This window comes from Natator depressus, chromosome 2 (genome assembly GCF_965152275.1).
Source record: "Natator depressus isolate rNatDep1 chromosome 2, rNatDep2.hap1, whole genome shotgun sequence".
NCBI lineage: Eukaryota > Metazoa > Chordata > Testudines > Cheloniidae > Natator > Natator depressus.
In genome coordinates this window covers 217,533,246-217,547,957 of record NC_134235.1, presented here as the reverse complement: position 1 = coordinate 217,547,957, position 14,712 = coordinate 217,533,246, and the positions used below count along the sequence as shown (strand labels likewise).

The window sequence follows — 14,712 nt, the reverse complement described above, 5'->3', positions numbered from 1 at the left end:
ATCTATTTCCCTAAGTTAAGTATCCTCACACCTTCCTGTCAACTGTCTAAATGGGCCATCTTGATTATCACTACAAAAGTTTTTTTCTCTTGTTGATAATAGCTCATCTTAACTATTTAGCCTCTCACAGTTTGTATGGCAACTTCCAACTTCTCTGTATGTGTATATATATATCTTCTTACGATATGTTCCATTCTGTGCATCGGATGAGGTGGGCTGTAGCCCACAAAAGCTTATGCTCAAATAAATTTGTTAGTCTCTAAGGTGCCACAAGTACTCCTGTTCTTCCATGAATGTATGTCAAATGTAGGGATGCTCTGGGTTATAGCTTCACTGCTTAGTCCATCACATTGCTAATGCAACATATTGATACAGCCTGGCTTCCAAGTTCAGAAAGCCAGTGATGCTCTGCAGAAGTTTTTATGAACAGTCAGGGTTATCCTGAACATCTGAGCAAGGAAAGTACTACATATGGTGTATAATCAAAACCATAAGAAACACTTATTTGTTGGTAGTTTTAAATGAATTAATAGTGTCCTGGTACAATAAAAATGGTGATGGCCATCTAGGAAATTTTGTTGCGCCCTTGATGCTTGTCTGAGTAGTTTTTACATGAAATACTAGTAGCTGTAGTGTGATTAGAACAATTATAATGCATCATCAGCTATTACAAATATTTATAGGTTTTCTAGGATATGCCAACCCCCCCTCCCCCCGCCCCATACTGTAGACTATTTATTTACTTAATTATTCTCCTTAGAGCAAATGTATTGCGTGTGCCAAATGCTAGAGGTAAAAGGCTCTGTAGCCCACTGCCAATCCCCTGAACTATCCAGTTCTCCCATTTCACTTGTTTGATGTTTTTTCTAGTGATCAATAAGTTATTAGTTAAGAATGTTAATTAGTTTAGTTTGTTGCTTTTCTATTCATGTGAATTTTTTCACTAAATTAAGTTACAGAGACTTCTTTAATTATGTTGTCATAATGTTAACTGGAGTGATCTTTTTTCTAATCAAGTTAGAGCCTTTGAACTGAAATCTGTTAGTATCAGAACTGACATGGTATACTTATATGGCACCACAGAATGCAATTAAATATCCTATTAATTCATACAATATCTCTTACCTTTCAAATTCCCTCTCATTTTAGTTGAACAGGACTTACTGGAAGATTTAATTATATTCCTGAACTTGTGAAAGTGTTATTTTGAATTCAGTATTTTTATGTAAGATTTCCACTCAGTATAATGTTATCCTGCTAACCATGGAGAAAAATACATTGTACAATAATAGTATAAAATGAGGTATAAGAAGTAGTAAAATGAGGGATAAGAAGTAATAAGTACAATGCTTGCAAAGGTTAAAAGTTGTGGTTTATATATTGTTTTAGCTTTGAATCTCAAATAGCTACATGGAAGCTGAGCTCACTGGTGACTAACAGGAAAAGATCTTTAGTCACTAAAGGACATTTATTTTTACTTTCAGTGCCAAAATTCATTTGATTACATTTTTTGCTCTTGTAGGAACAGTATGCTTGTTACAGAATGCAGTGAGAATTTAACAAAGTTAATAATTTTTCCTAGAAGCAGTATAGAGTTGCAGGGCTAACTACAGATTGGTGTGCTGAGTGAAATCCCGGAGATTATTTTTTTCAATTTAAGAAATACATAATTAAAATTTCTGAGTAAAAAATTATTTTCATATGAAACTTTTGGCAGTAATCTATACCACATTTTTTAAAAATGCTGGATTAAGATTCTCCACTCCCACCCCCAGTTATAGGATGCATACAAATCTGTTCAGTTTTTGTATTTGGGAAATAGATATACAAAGGGAAGAGTTGTTCTGTCCAAGCAAACCTGTTTTGTCATGTTCAGAATGTGTTTTGTTGACATTAATTTGCCATAGTAAAATCATGAAGAAGTGTGTGTGTTTTTGGCCAAAACAGGAAAACCTACTGTATGTTGGTAGAAATAAGTTATGCCACAATAATATTTTTAATCTTATCAGAAATAGTATTTAGTATTAAGCAAATATTCACCCCAACATAAGGGAAATGTTAGTCTGGACAGTCAAATAGATAGTGCAATATGCTGTAGTTTCATGAGGCACTACCTGGGGATGTTCTGAAGGTGAATATCCATGTGTTTATTTTACTTGTATGCTGGAATAATATATAACAACAACAACAAGAAAACCAAAAAAGCAACAACGCTGCCTGTTTCCTCCCATTTCTCCTTTCCTGAACACTGAGCTACAGATGCTGTTTTTGATACAGTTTAGTACAGATTACTTTATAAAAAGGTTTGTTGTTGTTAACGTCATCTGACATTATATGAGTTTGTTGGCTTGATCAGTTTCCTAGTGGGCACCTATCCATGTTTTTTTAAAAGAATAACAATTGATATTAACTATGGTATCACTCTTGCAGGCAGTCTCCACAGAGGGACAGGAGCTTGCATTGGTATGCAAACTGACCCTCTTCTCCTTTACAGAGATTATGCCTCTGGGTTTGAATTGTGACACTCTGGTGGGGCAGTATGAGGAAAATGTGTACACTGTACTTAAGATAAATTCTTATGCTGTCACCCTAAACAAGAGGACAGTAGTCATTCTTCACAAGCTTTTGTTGGTACTTTCTTAGCATGCTGAAAATGGAAGTCTGTTTCCCATTTAGATTCAGCGTAGAATACATTATTTTTTATTTGCGCAGTTATGTTGTTTACAGCTCCAAGATGGTGTCAGGCAGGAGCGATCTGTGATTTTTGGTGAAACTGTATCACACTGTTTTCAGACATCAATTTACTTTGGTCCTGTTTCATACTTGTAGCTATAACTGAAGGTCAAAAAACGAGCAGGACAGGACAAACAGTTAAACTCTGCAAAACTGATGGAAAATGTAAATGACTTTGATGCTGCAGTCATTCCATTGACTTCATTAACTTCTAATAAATGCAGATGGCTGCAGCGCTGGACTCAGTCCCAATGGTTATAGTACACAGGCAACAATTCTAGTACATCCACTTCCTACTTTTGCTGAGCTCTATCAAAACATTAGGGTAGATTTCTGTTCATAGTTAGTAGTCGCTTCCAGTCATTTTCCTGGACGCTATCAAGTGAAGTCTCACAAACAAAGAACACTATTGATAAAAAATCATACTTTTCTACAGCAAACTCAACATTAAGGGTCTATATCTTGAGTATTTAAGTATCTGAAATGAAAATTTATAAACATAGTGGAAGTCTGTCCTAGATACAACATGGGAAGAGGGAAGTGCAGTTTATTTTTGTTGTTGCTAATCATGTGATCGACAATGTTCATATGAGAGAGATTATAAATAATTTAATAAATTAAACATCCAATGTAATTGTTTCACAGAATATGGTGTTAGGAGTGAAATAATAATTTTTGCTGCCTGATGTGAGGTATCCAGAGTTCCTTGGCCAGCTGTAGAGCAGGAAGCCAGTGTGGATGGGCTGAGATTCTCTTAAGACTGTACAAAAACTAAATCTCTCAAAATGAAACTCCACAGGGTCCCTTCCTTCTCAGCCGAGTGATTTGGGAAGCAGTAAGTATTTATTTCCAGATTAAGAAGTAGTTATCACTACAGGACGTATTTATTTGGTATGGACAAAAGACTGGGAAAGGTAAACACTTGGAATAATAAATGAAGTGTATATTATAATATATCGTTATTTTGGAGAGGAGTAAAATCTCCTTCACGGATTAAAAATCTGTCTTTATCCTTATTAAAAATAGTACAACTTTTTTATTCCAAAGTGTGTGTGTGTTTAACTTGGACCTCTTATTTGTAGGGCCCTACAAAATTCACGCTCATGTTTCATGTTTTTAGGTATTTACATCTGAAATTTCATGGTGTTGTAACCATGGGGTTCCCAGCCCAAAAGGAAGTTGGGTGGGGTGGTAACAAAGCTGTTGTAGAGGGGTTGTGGGATTGCTACCCTCACTTCTGCACTGCCTTCAGAGCTGGGCTCTGAAAGCCGCAGCCTGGAGCTTCCTGTAGCTACAGGAGATTCCCAGAGGTGGAGGTGGGCCTGATCTCCACCGTGCTGCTTGGAGCGCCCCAGCCACGGGCTCCTAGCTGCTAGTCCCGGTCGGGCTGGGGAAGGACAGGATTTGCTCTTCCCCTGCACGGCCGTTCTCTGAGGGAGAGCAGAGTCACTTTCGGGTACCTCATGCAGCTGCAGGGTGCTCTCAGCGGCACGGGGGAGATCAGACCCATCTCCACCTCCAGTAACCTCCTGCAGCTGCAGGAAGCTCCAGGGTAGGCACCTGGGGGTGGGTCTGATCTCTCCCTGAGAGCAGCTTTTCAGGGGAAGAGTAAGTCCTGTCCCTCCCCAGCTTGGAGGGGACTAGCAGCTGTAGCCAGGGCACAGTAGGAGCCCCTCAAGCTGGGGCGCCCGCAGCCCTCCTCCCCTCCCCTCCCCTCCCATCCAATAGCTCGATTTCATGGGGCAGGTCTGATTTCACGGTCTGTGATACATTTTTCACAGCTGTGATTTTTGATAAGGCCCTACCTATGTGTGATATTTAATGTGTTCAGTCTTCATGTGCCCTGAAGAATTGGTGTAGGAGCAGATGTGGCTTATGTCCCATCGTCAATTACCCCTTTATAATTTAGAGCAGTTTGAAGACTGCTTCAAATTATGCTGGCTAGTAAGAGACCACTCTGGGCCATTGTTTATACTGGGTATGGGCAGGCATTGCTGAAGTATTCTGCACTCTGGTCACAACCCAACCACGCATGCTACAATGGGAGTGGGTAGCGTAGAGCTAGCTATGTTGGCTCTATGTCAGTCGAGGATTTCCCAATGCTAGGAGAGTCCTCAGCTGCCCATTTAGGCTCCATGACACAAATAGGCCTGAGCATGAACTAGGAGCTGCCCAATGTATTTCCATCTCCTTCACCCCAATCCTATTTTTGCATGTGTATCCCTTTGACTGGTTTTATTTAAGAGCTAATAGCACTAAGCTTATATCTGGGATGGTAGAGGGTGTGGGCATCCCATATTGGGATCTCATTAGCAGATGCCGGTCTGAATGTCCACCTCTACATGGGATGTATACCATGGAACAGAAACAAGAGCCAGAATGCTGCAGATTAACAGGGACCGTGGGTCTAGGTCAAGTTAGGCAAGGAATTCCTTTGTGACTGGTCGGTTAGTTTAGCCCAGGGGTTCTCAAACTGGGGGGTCAGACCCCTCAGGGGGTTGCGAGGTTATTACATGGGGGGATCGTGAGCTGTCAGCCTCCACCCCAAACCCTGCTTTGCCTCCAGCATTTATAATGATGTTAAATATATTAAAAAGTGTTTTTAATTTACAAAGGGGGTCGCACTCAGAGGCTTGTTATGTGAAAGGGGTCACCAGTACAGAAATTTGAGAACCAGCGGTTTAGCAATTTTGACCCCTCTCTGTGGCTGTCTTCATTTGTGGCTTGGCCTTTGTCACTGCTATTATTTGTAGTGTATGAAATCATTGTGCATAGCCAGTCCAAGTAATTTGCATCCTTCACATGAAAGTTAATCATCTGAGGTTGGTATAAGCCTTCCTTCATATTGCCGCGTAGAAACTAATTTGGATGTAGCAAAAATAGGGATGGTTTCCATTTCTCATGGGTTCTAGCGTTTTTCTTTTCATAACAACTCCTCATGCAGTCAGCATTTATACTTTCTAAAAGAATGGATTTACATTTGTATCATGCCCTTATTTGCAATTTTAATGGACATCAACTGTAAGCCATGGAGATTAATGTATCCAGAAGAAAGCAAACTCATGGGTTTTCAAAATTTTACTAGTGCCATTCTGCGTTAAAAGTATTTTTTTAATTTGTTTTCCAAATGCAGATTATTGACAAGGAGATTAACCCATTTGTGGACAAATGGGAAGAAGAAGGACAATTTCCAGCACACAAAGTATTTAAAATTCTAGGACAAGCTGGATTCCTTGGAGTTAACAAACCAACAGGTAAAATCTTTACATTCATTTTAATAGATATTGACCAAGACCAAAACTTGCATCTGAAATCTTGGGTAAAATTTTCAAAAGCGTCTTATATATTGTTTTCAGACATGTTGAAGGCACTTGGGGAAGTAGAGCTGGGTGAATATTTTGGTTGAAACTTTTTTCATTGCAAGAATGCAGTTTGAGGTTGACAGACATTTTGCAAATGTGTGTCAAATTCACCAAGTTGTTTTCATTTAAAAAAAAAAACCGTTCAAAATGAAACAATGAAATTTTTCAAATTGAAATGAGTTTCCATTTAGAAATTTACTTTAATTTTATTAATTTTTAAAAAGTTTTAAAAAATTCAAAAAATAAACAAACATTTCTTTTGACCCTAAACTAATTTTTTTCCAAGTTTTCAGTTTGCTGAACATTTGGAAACATTTCATTTCAAGTTGATCCAAAATTATTTTTTTTCCCCAATTTTGTTCAGAAAGCCCAGTAAATCGAAAAATCAGTTATTCACACGGTTCTACTTGGGAAACTAAGTCCCATTGATTTTCACTTTTGAAAATAGGACTGAGACTCTTAAATCACTTAGTTCTAATATCTGTCTGTTATAGACTGAATCTGAACACCTGGACTTTGGGAAAGTTCAGATTCAGATGTGGCTATTGTGTCTATGGCCTGTCCCTACTCCCTCCACTCTCCCCAAGTTGAGGTGCATTCAAATCCGGGGATTTGGTTTTGCCTGATATAGAGATACTAAATTAGGATTTGGTTGTGATTTGTAGTGGGATTTGTGATTTGTAGTTTTGTAATATAGAGTAGAAACCCTTAATTAATTCCAGTATTAAAGATGTTACTCATTCTAGTGATATTCTACATACTTAAAATTGGAAATACCACTGGAACTGGTAACAGAAATGATTTTTTTAAATGCACCTCACTGTACATGCTGAATGAGTAGGCTATACTAGGAAACATACGTGTCTATATTTAGTCTAACAAACTCACTATGGATTGCTAGAAAGAACTGGCTCAAAGACAGAAACTTTGAGTATTCACATTTAAAAATGTTGGCCTTTGTGTGCAGTAAATGTTTTTTCCTCGTTTAGTTACAGAGTAAAATGAAACAAAAACTTAGTATTTTGTATAATACATGGGGTTTATTTTCGTGTAGTTCACTTCTACATGTCCCAGCTTTTAGCATAATTTAAATGATAGATGCATAATACATCTTATATTTAAATTACGCAAAATTGAGATTCAGTCATTCTGCTTCTGAGGTCACATTTAAGTGATATAAGGGATAGCATGGATCCAGGAAAGAGGCATATGTTGCTAAATGCACTTTGTGAATACTCTTAAAAGGGGACATACAATACTCCCCCAAGGAGTTCAGTCACAAATTTAATTAATGCATTATTTTTTTAACGAGCGCCATCAGCATGGAAGTATGTCCTCTGGAACGGTGGCTGAAGCATGATGGGATATACAAATGTTTAGCATATCTGGCACGTAAATACTTTGCAATGCCGGCTACAAAAGTGCCATGCGAATGCCTGTTCTCACTTTCTGGTGACATTGTAAATAAGAAGTGGGCAGCATTATCTCCTGTAAATGTAAACAAACTTGTTTATCTTAGCGATTGGCTGAATAAGAAGTAGGACTAAGTGGACTTGTAGGCTCTGAAGTTTTACATTTTTTTTGGTTTTTGAGTGCAGTTATGTAACAAAAAAAAAAATCCACATTTTGGAAAGCTGTACTTTCATGACAAAGAGATTGCACTACAGTACTTGTATGAGGTGATTTGAAAAACACTATTTCTTTTGTTTATAATTTTTACAGTGCAAATATTTGTAATAAAAAATTATATACACTGATTTCAATTACAACACAGAATACAATATATATGAAAATGTTGAAAACCAGAAAATATTTAATAAATTTAAATTGGTATTCTGTTGTTTAACAGTGCGATTAAAACGGTGATAAATTGCAATTAATTTTTTGAGTTAATTGCATGAGTTAACTACAATTAATCGACAGCTCTAATTATTATTTATATTACAATAGTGTCTCAACCTAGATTGGTGCCCTATTGTGCTAGACACTGTATAAACACATATGCAGATACAGTCCTGTTCCAAAGAGCTTACAGTCTAACTAGTCAAGACAGACAAGTGGGCGGGGAAACAGTGGCTGAAAGAGGTGCAGTGACTTGCCCAGTGTCACATAGATGTTTAGAGTGAGAGACAGAAATAGATCCCATGTCTCCTGACTTCCAGGCCAGTCCTGTATCCATTGTATTACAGGTTCTACTTTTTCTACATGTATAAATATTTCAAGGTGCAAGACATGAGGTCAGCTGTACAGGGACCACAGCAGCTGGAAAAACTGTGGGACTGGAGAAGTTAACTTTTCAAATCAGAGGAGACAAAAGGAGATAGTAATGAAGGAAACACTCAAGGCATGCAGTATTATCTTTGTGATATGTTGCTTCGAGATGGGCCTAATTCAAAAGCCTTAGATGTGAACTCATCTGAAGTTTGGTGAGTTTAGTAGCTGGATGGAATGTGGCTTATATCTCTGACTTTGTGTAATGTATGATTTTTTTTCTGCACCTATCAACACCTTTCAAGTAAATAATAGATTTTAAAAAGAAAAGTTTGGTTTGAGTTTGATTCAGGTTTGGGGTAAAGGCTTCGAGGCCAGCCTGACTAAAAATCAGATATCTATTCAAGAAAATGAATGAGTACAATATGTAGGATGTCCTCAGAACATTAAGGGGTGGAGGTTAGGAACAAAACAAACAAAAAAGTCTCTCCCCCCTCATCAAACTGAACAGCTGAAATGATAAAAAAAAAATATATATTTTTCCAGGATTATGTAAGGCTTGAGAATTGACATTATCATCAATAATGACAGATTGTTGAAAGAACGGAATTTTTTTAATGTTCATCTATACACTAAAGTCCATTTACACTGCTGCTGGGAGCGAACTTCCTAGCTCAGGTAGACAGACATGCATTAGCTCTGCTTGAACCAGCATGCTAAAAATAGCAGTGTGATGGGGGGTAGCACTGATGACAGCTTGGGCCAACCCCCAAGCACAGTTCCAGGAGGTCTGGGTGGGTGTGTACTCAGGCGACTAGCCCAATCTGCCACCCCTACCATGCTACCCCCAGTCACACTGCTATTTTTAATACACTAGCTTGAACAGAGCTAGTGCATTTCTCTTTACCTGAGCTGGGAAGCTCTCTCCCAGCTTCAGTGTAGGCATACCCTAAATGGCAGAGCTGTCACTTGGACAGTCGGTCAGTTTCAGGTATTACATCCCTTTAATTCAGGGATCACTAGTTTCCTTCAATCTCGGGGCTTGTCTACACTTAAAACACTACAGCACCATAGCTGTGTTGCTGCAGTACTTCAGTACAGACGTTACCTATGCCGACAGGAGGGATTCTCCCATTGACATAGGCAATCCAGCTCCCGGAAAAGCAGTAGCTAGGTTGATGGAAGAATTCTTCCGTCAACATAACGCTGTCTACATGGGGACGTAGGTTAGCTTAACTATGCCGTTCAGGGGTATAAATTTTTCATACCCCTTACTGATGTAATTAAACCAAACTATTTTCTAAGGTAGACCAGGCCTCAGTTAGAAGACTAAGACACTCAGATTCTTCCTGGAGAACGAAAAGGACAAAAATAATCTTTGAAAAACATTTCAGAAAAAAATAAAATTACCATTCCAAGAAGAAGGAGAATTTGAGATCTCTTGAAGACTTAGTTACTTCCAGTTTAAGATAAAATTTTGTCCCTGTAGAAGTCAATAAGGGTTTTGTCTTGGACTTCAGTGCAGCTTCACCCTTAATGTTTAAGACTATTAAAATAGGAGCTTAAATTGTTGACGTGTTTGATATGCATACACACAAACAAATAACTGCATACATAATAAGGAGTGTCATGTACAACATTAATATTTGCACATGAAAAATAGGTAATTCACAATTGCTCATTTTTATGTACACAATCACATATTTAAGTTAGGTGTGCTGTTTTATTAATACATTTGACTTTGAGGGACAGATTTTCAAAATGGCTTCAACCTACTGTCTGTATTTTTATCTGCATGGTTTTTTGCATCCACACACAGAAACTAGGCCTGATTCTCTGTTCTAAGTCTACTTTTCCCTGCATAAGGACTTAAAGCAGCTGGAAATGGCCCATGGAGGAGAATTCCTGTGAGAATTTGTCTATAGCTATTTATTGGGCTGAGGTAGAGGGAGTGGGGGGGGAGTCAGGGACATGTTAGAACTAGGGTTGGGAACTTTCTAATTGCACATAACTGAACACCCTTGCCCCACCCCTGCCCTCAGGTTCTGCCCCTACTCAGAGGCCCCGTCTCTGCTCCCTCCATCCCCCCTCCCTCCATCCCTCACCCACACCCTCACTCACTTTCCGTGGGCTAGGGCATGGGGTTGGGGTGTGGGAGGGGTGAGAGTTCCGGCTGTGGGTGCAGGCTCCAGGATGGGGTCAGAAATGAGGGGTTCAGGGTCCGGGAGGGTGCTTCGGGCTGGGGCAGGGATTGGGGGTGCAGGAGGAGACGTGGAGTTCTGGCCAATTGGAGCTGCAGAGCCGGTGCTCGGGGCGGGGGCAGCACATGGAGCCTCCACTGCATCTAATAGTCCAGTGGTGTTAAACCTGCCCCCTTGCAGCTGTAACTTGTGCTGGAGTCGGACAACTGAAATTCATGATACACATTGAGAGAACGGAGACCCTTTTGGGCATGCTCCATGCTACCTTTTTAACTGTTCATTACTTACAGTAGATACCAGTGATAGGTGTCTTAGAATAACCTTAGACTCAAAGATATTAAGGTCAGAAGGGACTGTTATGATCGTCTAGTCTGACCTCCTGCACAATGCAGGCTACTGAACCTCACCCACCCACTCTTGCAATAAATCTCTCACCTATGTCTGAGCTATTGAAGTCCCCAAACCATGGTTTAAAGACCTCAAGGTGCAGAGAATCCTGCAGCAAGTGACCCATGCCCCATGCTACAGAGGAAGGCGAAAAACCACCAGGGCCTCTTCCAATCTGCCCTGGAGGAAAATTCCTTCCCGACCCCAAATATGGCAATCAGCTGAACCCTGATCATGTGGACAAGGTTCACCAGCCAGATACCCAGGAAAGAATTCTCTGTAGTAACTCTGATCCCACCCCATCTGACATCCCATCACAGGCCATTGGGCCTATTTACTACGAAGAGTCAAAGATCAATTAATTGCCAAAATCATGTTATCCCATCATACCATCTCCTCCATAAACGTATCAAGTTTAATCTTGAAGCCAGATAGGTCTTTTGCACCCGCTGCTTCCTTTGGAAGGCTATTCCAAAACTTCACTCCTCAGATGGTTAGAAACCTTTGTCTAATTTCAAGTCTAAACTTTCTGGTGGCCAGTTTATATCCATTTGTTCTTGTGTCCACATTGGTACTGAGCTTAAATAATTCCTCTCCCTCTCTGGTATTTATCCCTCTGATATATTTATAGAGAGCAGTCATATCTCCCCTCAACCGTCTTTTGGTTAGGCTAAACAAGCCAAGCTCCTTGAGTCTCCTTTCATAAGACAGGTTTTCCATTCCTCAGATCATCCTTGTAGCCCTTCTCTGTACCTGTTCCAGTTTGAATTCATCCTTCTTAAACATGGGAGACTAGAACTGCACACAGTATTCCAGATGAGGTCTCACCAGTGCTTTGTATAATGGTACTAACACCTACTTATCTTTACTGGAAATACCTCGCCTGATGCATCCCAAGACCGCGTTAGCTTTTTTCACAGGCCGTATCATATTGGCGGCTCATAGTCATCCTGTGGTCAACCAATACTCCAAGGTCCTTCTCCACCTCCGTTACTTCTAATTGATGCGTCCCCATCTTATAACTAAAATGCTTATTATTAATCCCTAAATGCATGACCTTACACTTCTCACTATTAAATTTCATCCTATTACTATTACTCCAGTTTACAAGGTCATCCAGATCTTCCTGTATGATCTCCCTGTCCTTCTCTAAATTGGCAATACCTCCCAGCTTTGTGTCATCCGCAAACTTTATTAGCACACTCCCCCTTTTTGTACTGAGGTCAGTAATAATAAGATTGGCCCAAATCCGATCCCTGAGGAACTTTACTGGTAACTTCCCTCCAGTCTGACAGTTCACCTTTCAGTATGACCCACTGTAGTCTCCCTTTTAACCAATTCCTTATTCACCTTTCAATTTTCATATTAGATGGTAATATGTTTTGTTAAGTGACATGGGACTCAGCCCCTCATTTATATTACATTTGAGGTCTGCTTTGATTGCATTCTTTGGTTATGCTGACATATTGACAGCCACATTAGAGGTGATAACATACTTTTTAGTAAGTGAAGTGGGAAATGAAAAGCTGTAGTTTATGCTGAGATGTTTCTGAAGTCTATTAGACTAGACTTAACAACACCGATCACCATGTATTTCTATTAACTTAAGTTTGTTAGTCCTTCACAGTTCTCACGTTGAAAGTGCTTTATAAATTTTTGCCTAATTAATCCACTAAGGTTTGAGAATGCTGCATAATTCCTCAAGGGAAAGCAGAAGACTACAGTTTCAATTGAATGGTCTGGCAATATGTCCTCTTTAGGATTATTGCAATATTTCTTCTTCACAGTCAGTCAGTAAATGATGAATAAGAGTGTGAGGATTTCCACCCCTTTTTTGATGTGAAGAAAGACTTGATTGTGATTCGAAGGAAATGAGTATGATATATTGAAGATAAATATTAGTGTCTATTACTTTGTATATAGGTTTGTATTAAGTCTTTTATTAATTGTATAATTCTTGCTCAGCTACAATAAATATTAGAGATATGAGTCATATTTTGTATTAAACACTATAAAAGTTCAACGCAAAATTGATGTTTCCTGTTCATTTTTTATATTATAGTATTAAATTCAGCTGCAGTATTGTACAAATTATATTGTTTCTATCAAAATGGTCAGGGCAGTTTCACTAGGAGTCTTCTAATCATTACACTTAGTATGATACTTCCATGCCTATAGGAAAGTTTATGATTCAGAGGACTCTATTAGGTAAGTTCAGAGTTTAAGGTTATTTTAACTTTTCATTGTTTTGTAAAACTCTAAGATATTGGAAAATCAGGTTCCTTGCCTTACTGATTTTTGACCTTTCCCATTCATCAGATGCTTTTTTCTCTCTCTCTTTTTTTTTTAAAGCATAAAGTTGGAATTTATCGGCTCTGTTGTTAATGTTAAGCAAAAAATGATATATTTAGTGTATAAAACACCTTATTACGTTAAAGCATGTTTGTTTTCTGGCCTTCTATCTTTGATTGTATTAAACATAGTTGAAAATAGTTACGCTAGTTAGCTGTTGCCAACAGAAGATGCATAACAGCCTCATTTGATCAGTACAACACGTTTGAGCTGGTTTATTGGTGGGAGAACAAATTCTTCCCTCTGTTACACCTCTGCAACTCCACTCGTCCCATTCTAGTTATAGCTGACTTTCTGTAAGAGATCTATAGATTTACAATAGGAATATGGAAATTGACCAAGGCTTGGACTTGAGGAAGGGCCCAAGCCTCCAAGAATAAGTTTGCATTGCTGCCCTAGGCAGCTGGTTCCCCGAATACTATATCTCTACTGTAAAGTTAGGGAAATCTTGTTATAGCTCAGATACCACTGTGTGGTAAATCTGGGGGAAATTTTTAAATGGTAACTACTCTGTAGCTAAAAGAAGGACTTGTTTTATATCCATGTCCAGTTGTTTCATTTTAGGTACTACCCAAGTTCCTATCCCCATTTTTCTGTTGATTATTTCACAATCTGCACAGGTAATTGGATTTCTCATTTTAAGGACCTTTTGTGAGACTAATAGACATCTGAGTCTTCTATTGAGATATAACAGTCATTGGGTGCAGGGGAGCTGTTTCAGAGTTTTGAGTCTGCTGTTGCAAAGGCTCTTTCTGCTGTTCCATTGTGACTTCAGTATCTAGTAGTGTGTAGTGCTGAATGATTGAAACTGCTGCGGTGGATTTCTGCTTTAAGGATATGTATGCTTTAAGTGACATGGATATATATTCCTCTGGTTGTTTTGTGTATCAGAGCTCAGGACCTGGAATTGGAATCAGTAGCACTAGGAGATCTAGCGTAGATTGGGGAACACTGGTACAATATCCTCTCTTCAGCTTGTTCCCTTTGGCAGATGGGTACCAACCCCTCTGTGGCTTCTGTGTGAAATTCTTGTCCAAACTTGGAGAGCACTACAGTAGTTTAGCCTGAAGGTAGTGAATACACATACTACTCTGGCCAGTCCTCCTCTCAGAGGAGGGGGGCAGAGTCTTTACTTTGGTCAAAGATGGAAGAAGGTGTGCCCTTTGTGAACTGTTGTTGTTTGATTCTCCATGGTCAGCAGAGTTTCCAGCATGACTGAGACTGCATAAAATCTTAACTGCTAGAGCACATTTGGCTTCAGTTGAGGGCGCTTACTTCTTTTGACTATCGTGATCTCATTTTCCCTGGATTTAGTTTAAGCCATCTGGGCTTCGTGTAAATTGTATTTCCCCCAAGATATTATCATCTGTGGGACAGTTTGCCTTCCCTGAATGAAAAGAATGTGTAGATCTGTGTTACCAGCACACTGTTCCTAATGGTTGCATGTAGGTTTTACACAAAAGTAG

At 39.1% G+C, this 14,712-nt stretch overlaps 1 protein-coding gene across 1 annotated transcript in view; it reads left to right on the top strand.

Moving 5' to 3' along the window:
• Positions 1 to 14,712, top strand: part of LOC141981734 (putative acyl-CoA dehydrogenase 6) — a 125,372-nt gene that overhangs the window by 20,691 nt on the left and 89,969 nt on the right. Inside the window, exon 2 of the mRNA XM_074943368.1 lies at positions 5,867 to 5,987. Coding sequence (XP_074799469.1) covers positions 5,867 to 5,987 — 121 coding nt within the window. The remainder of the gene's footprint in view (positions 1 to 5,866; positions 5,988 to 14,712) is intronic.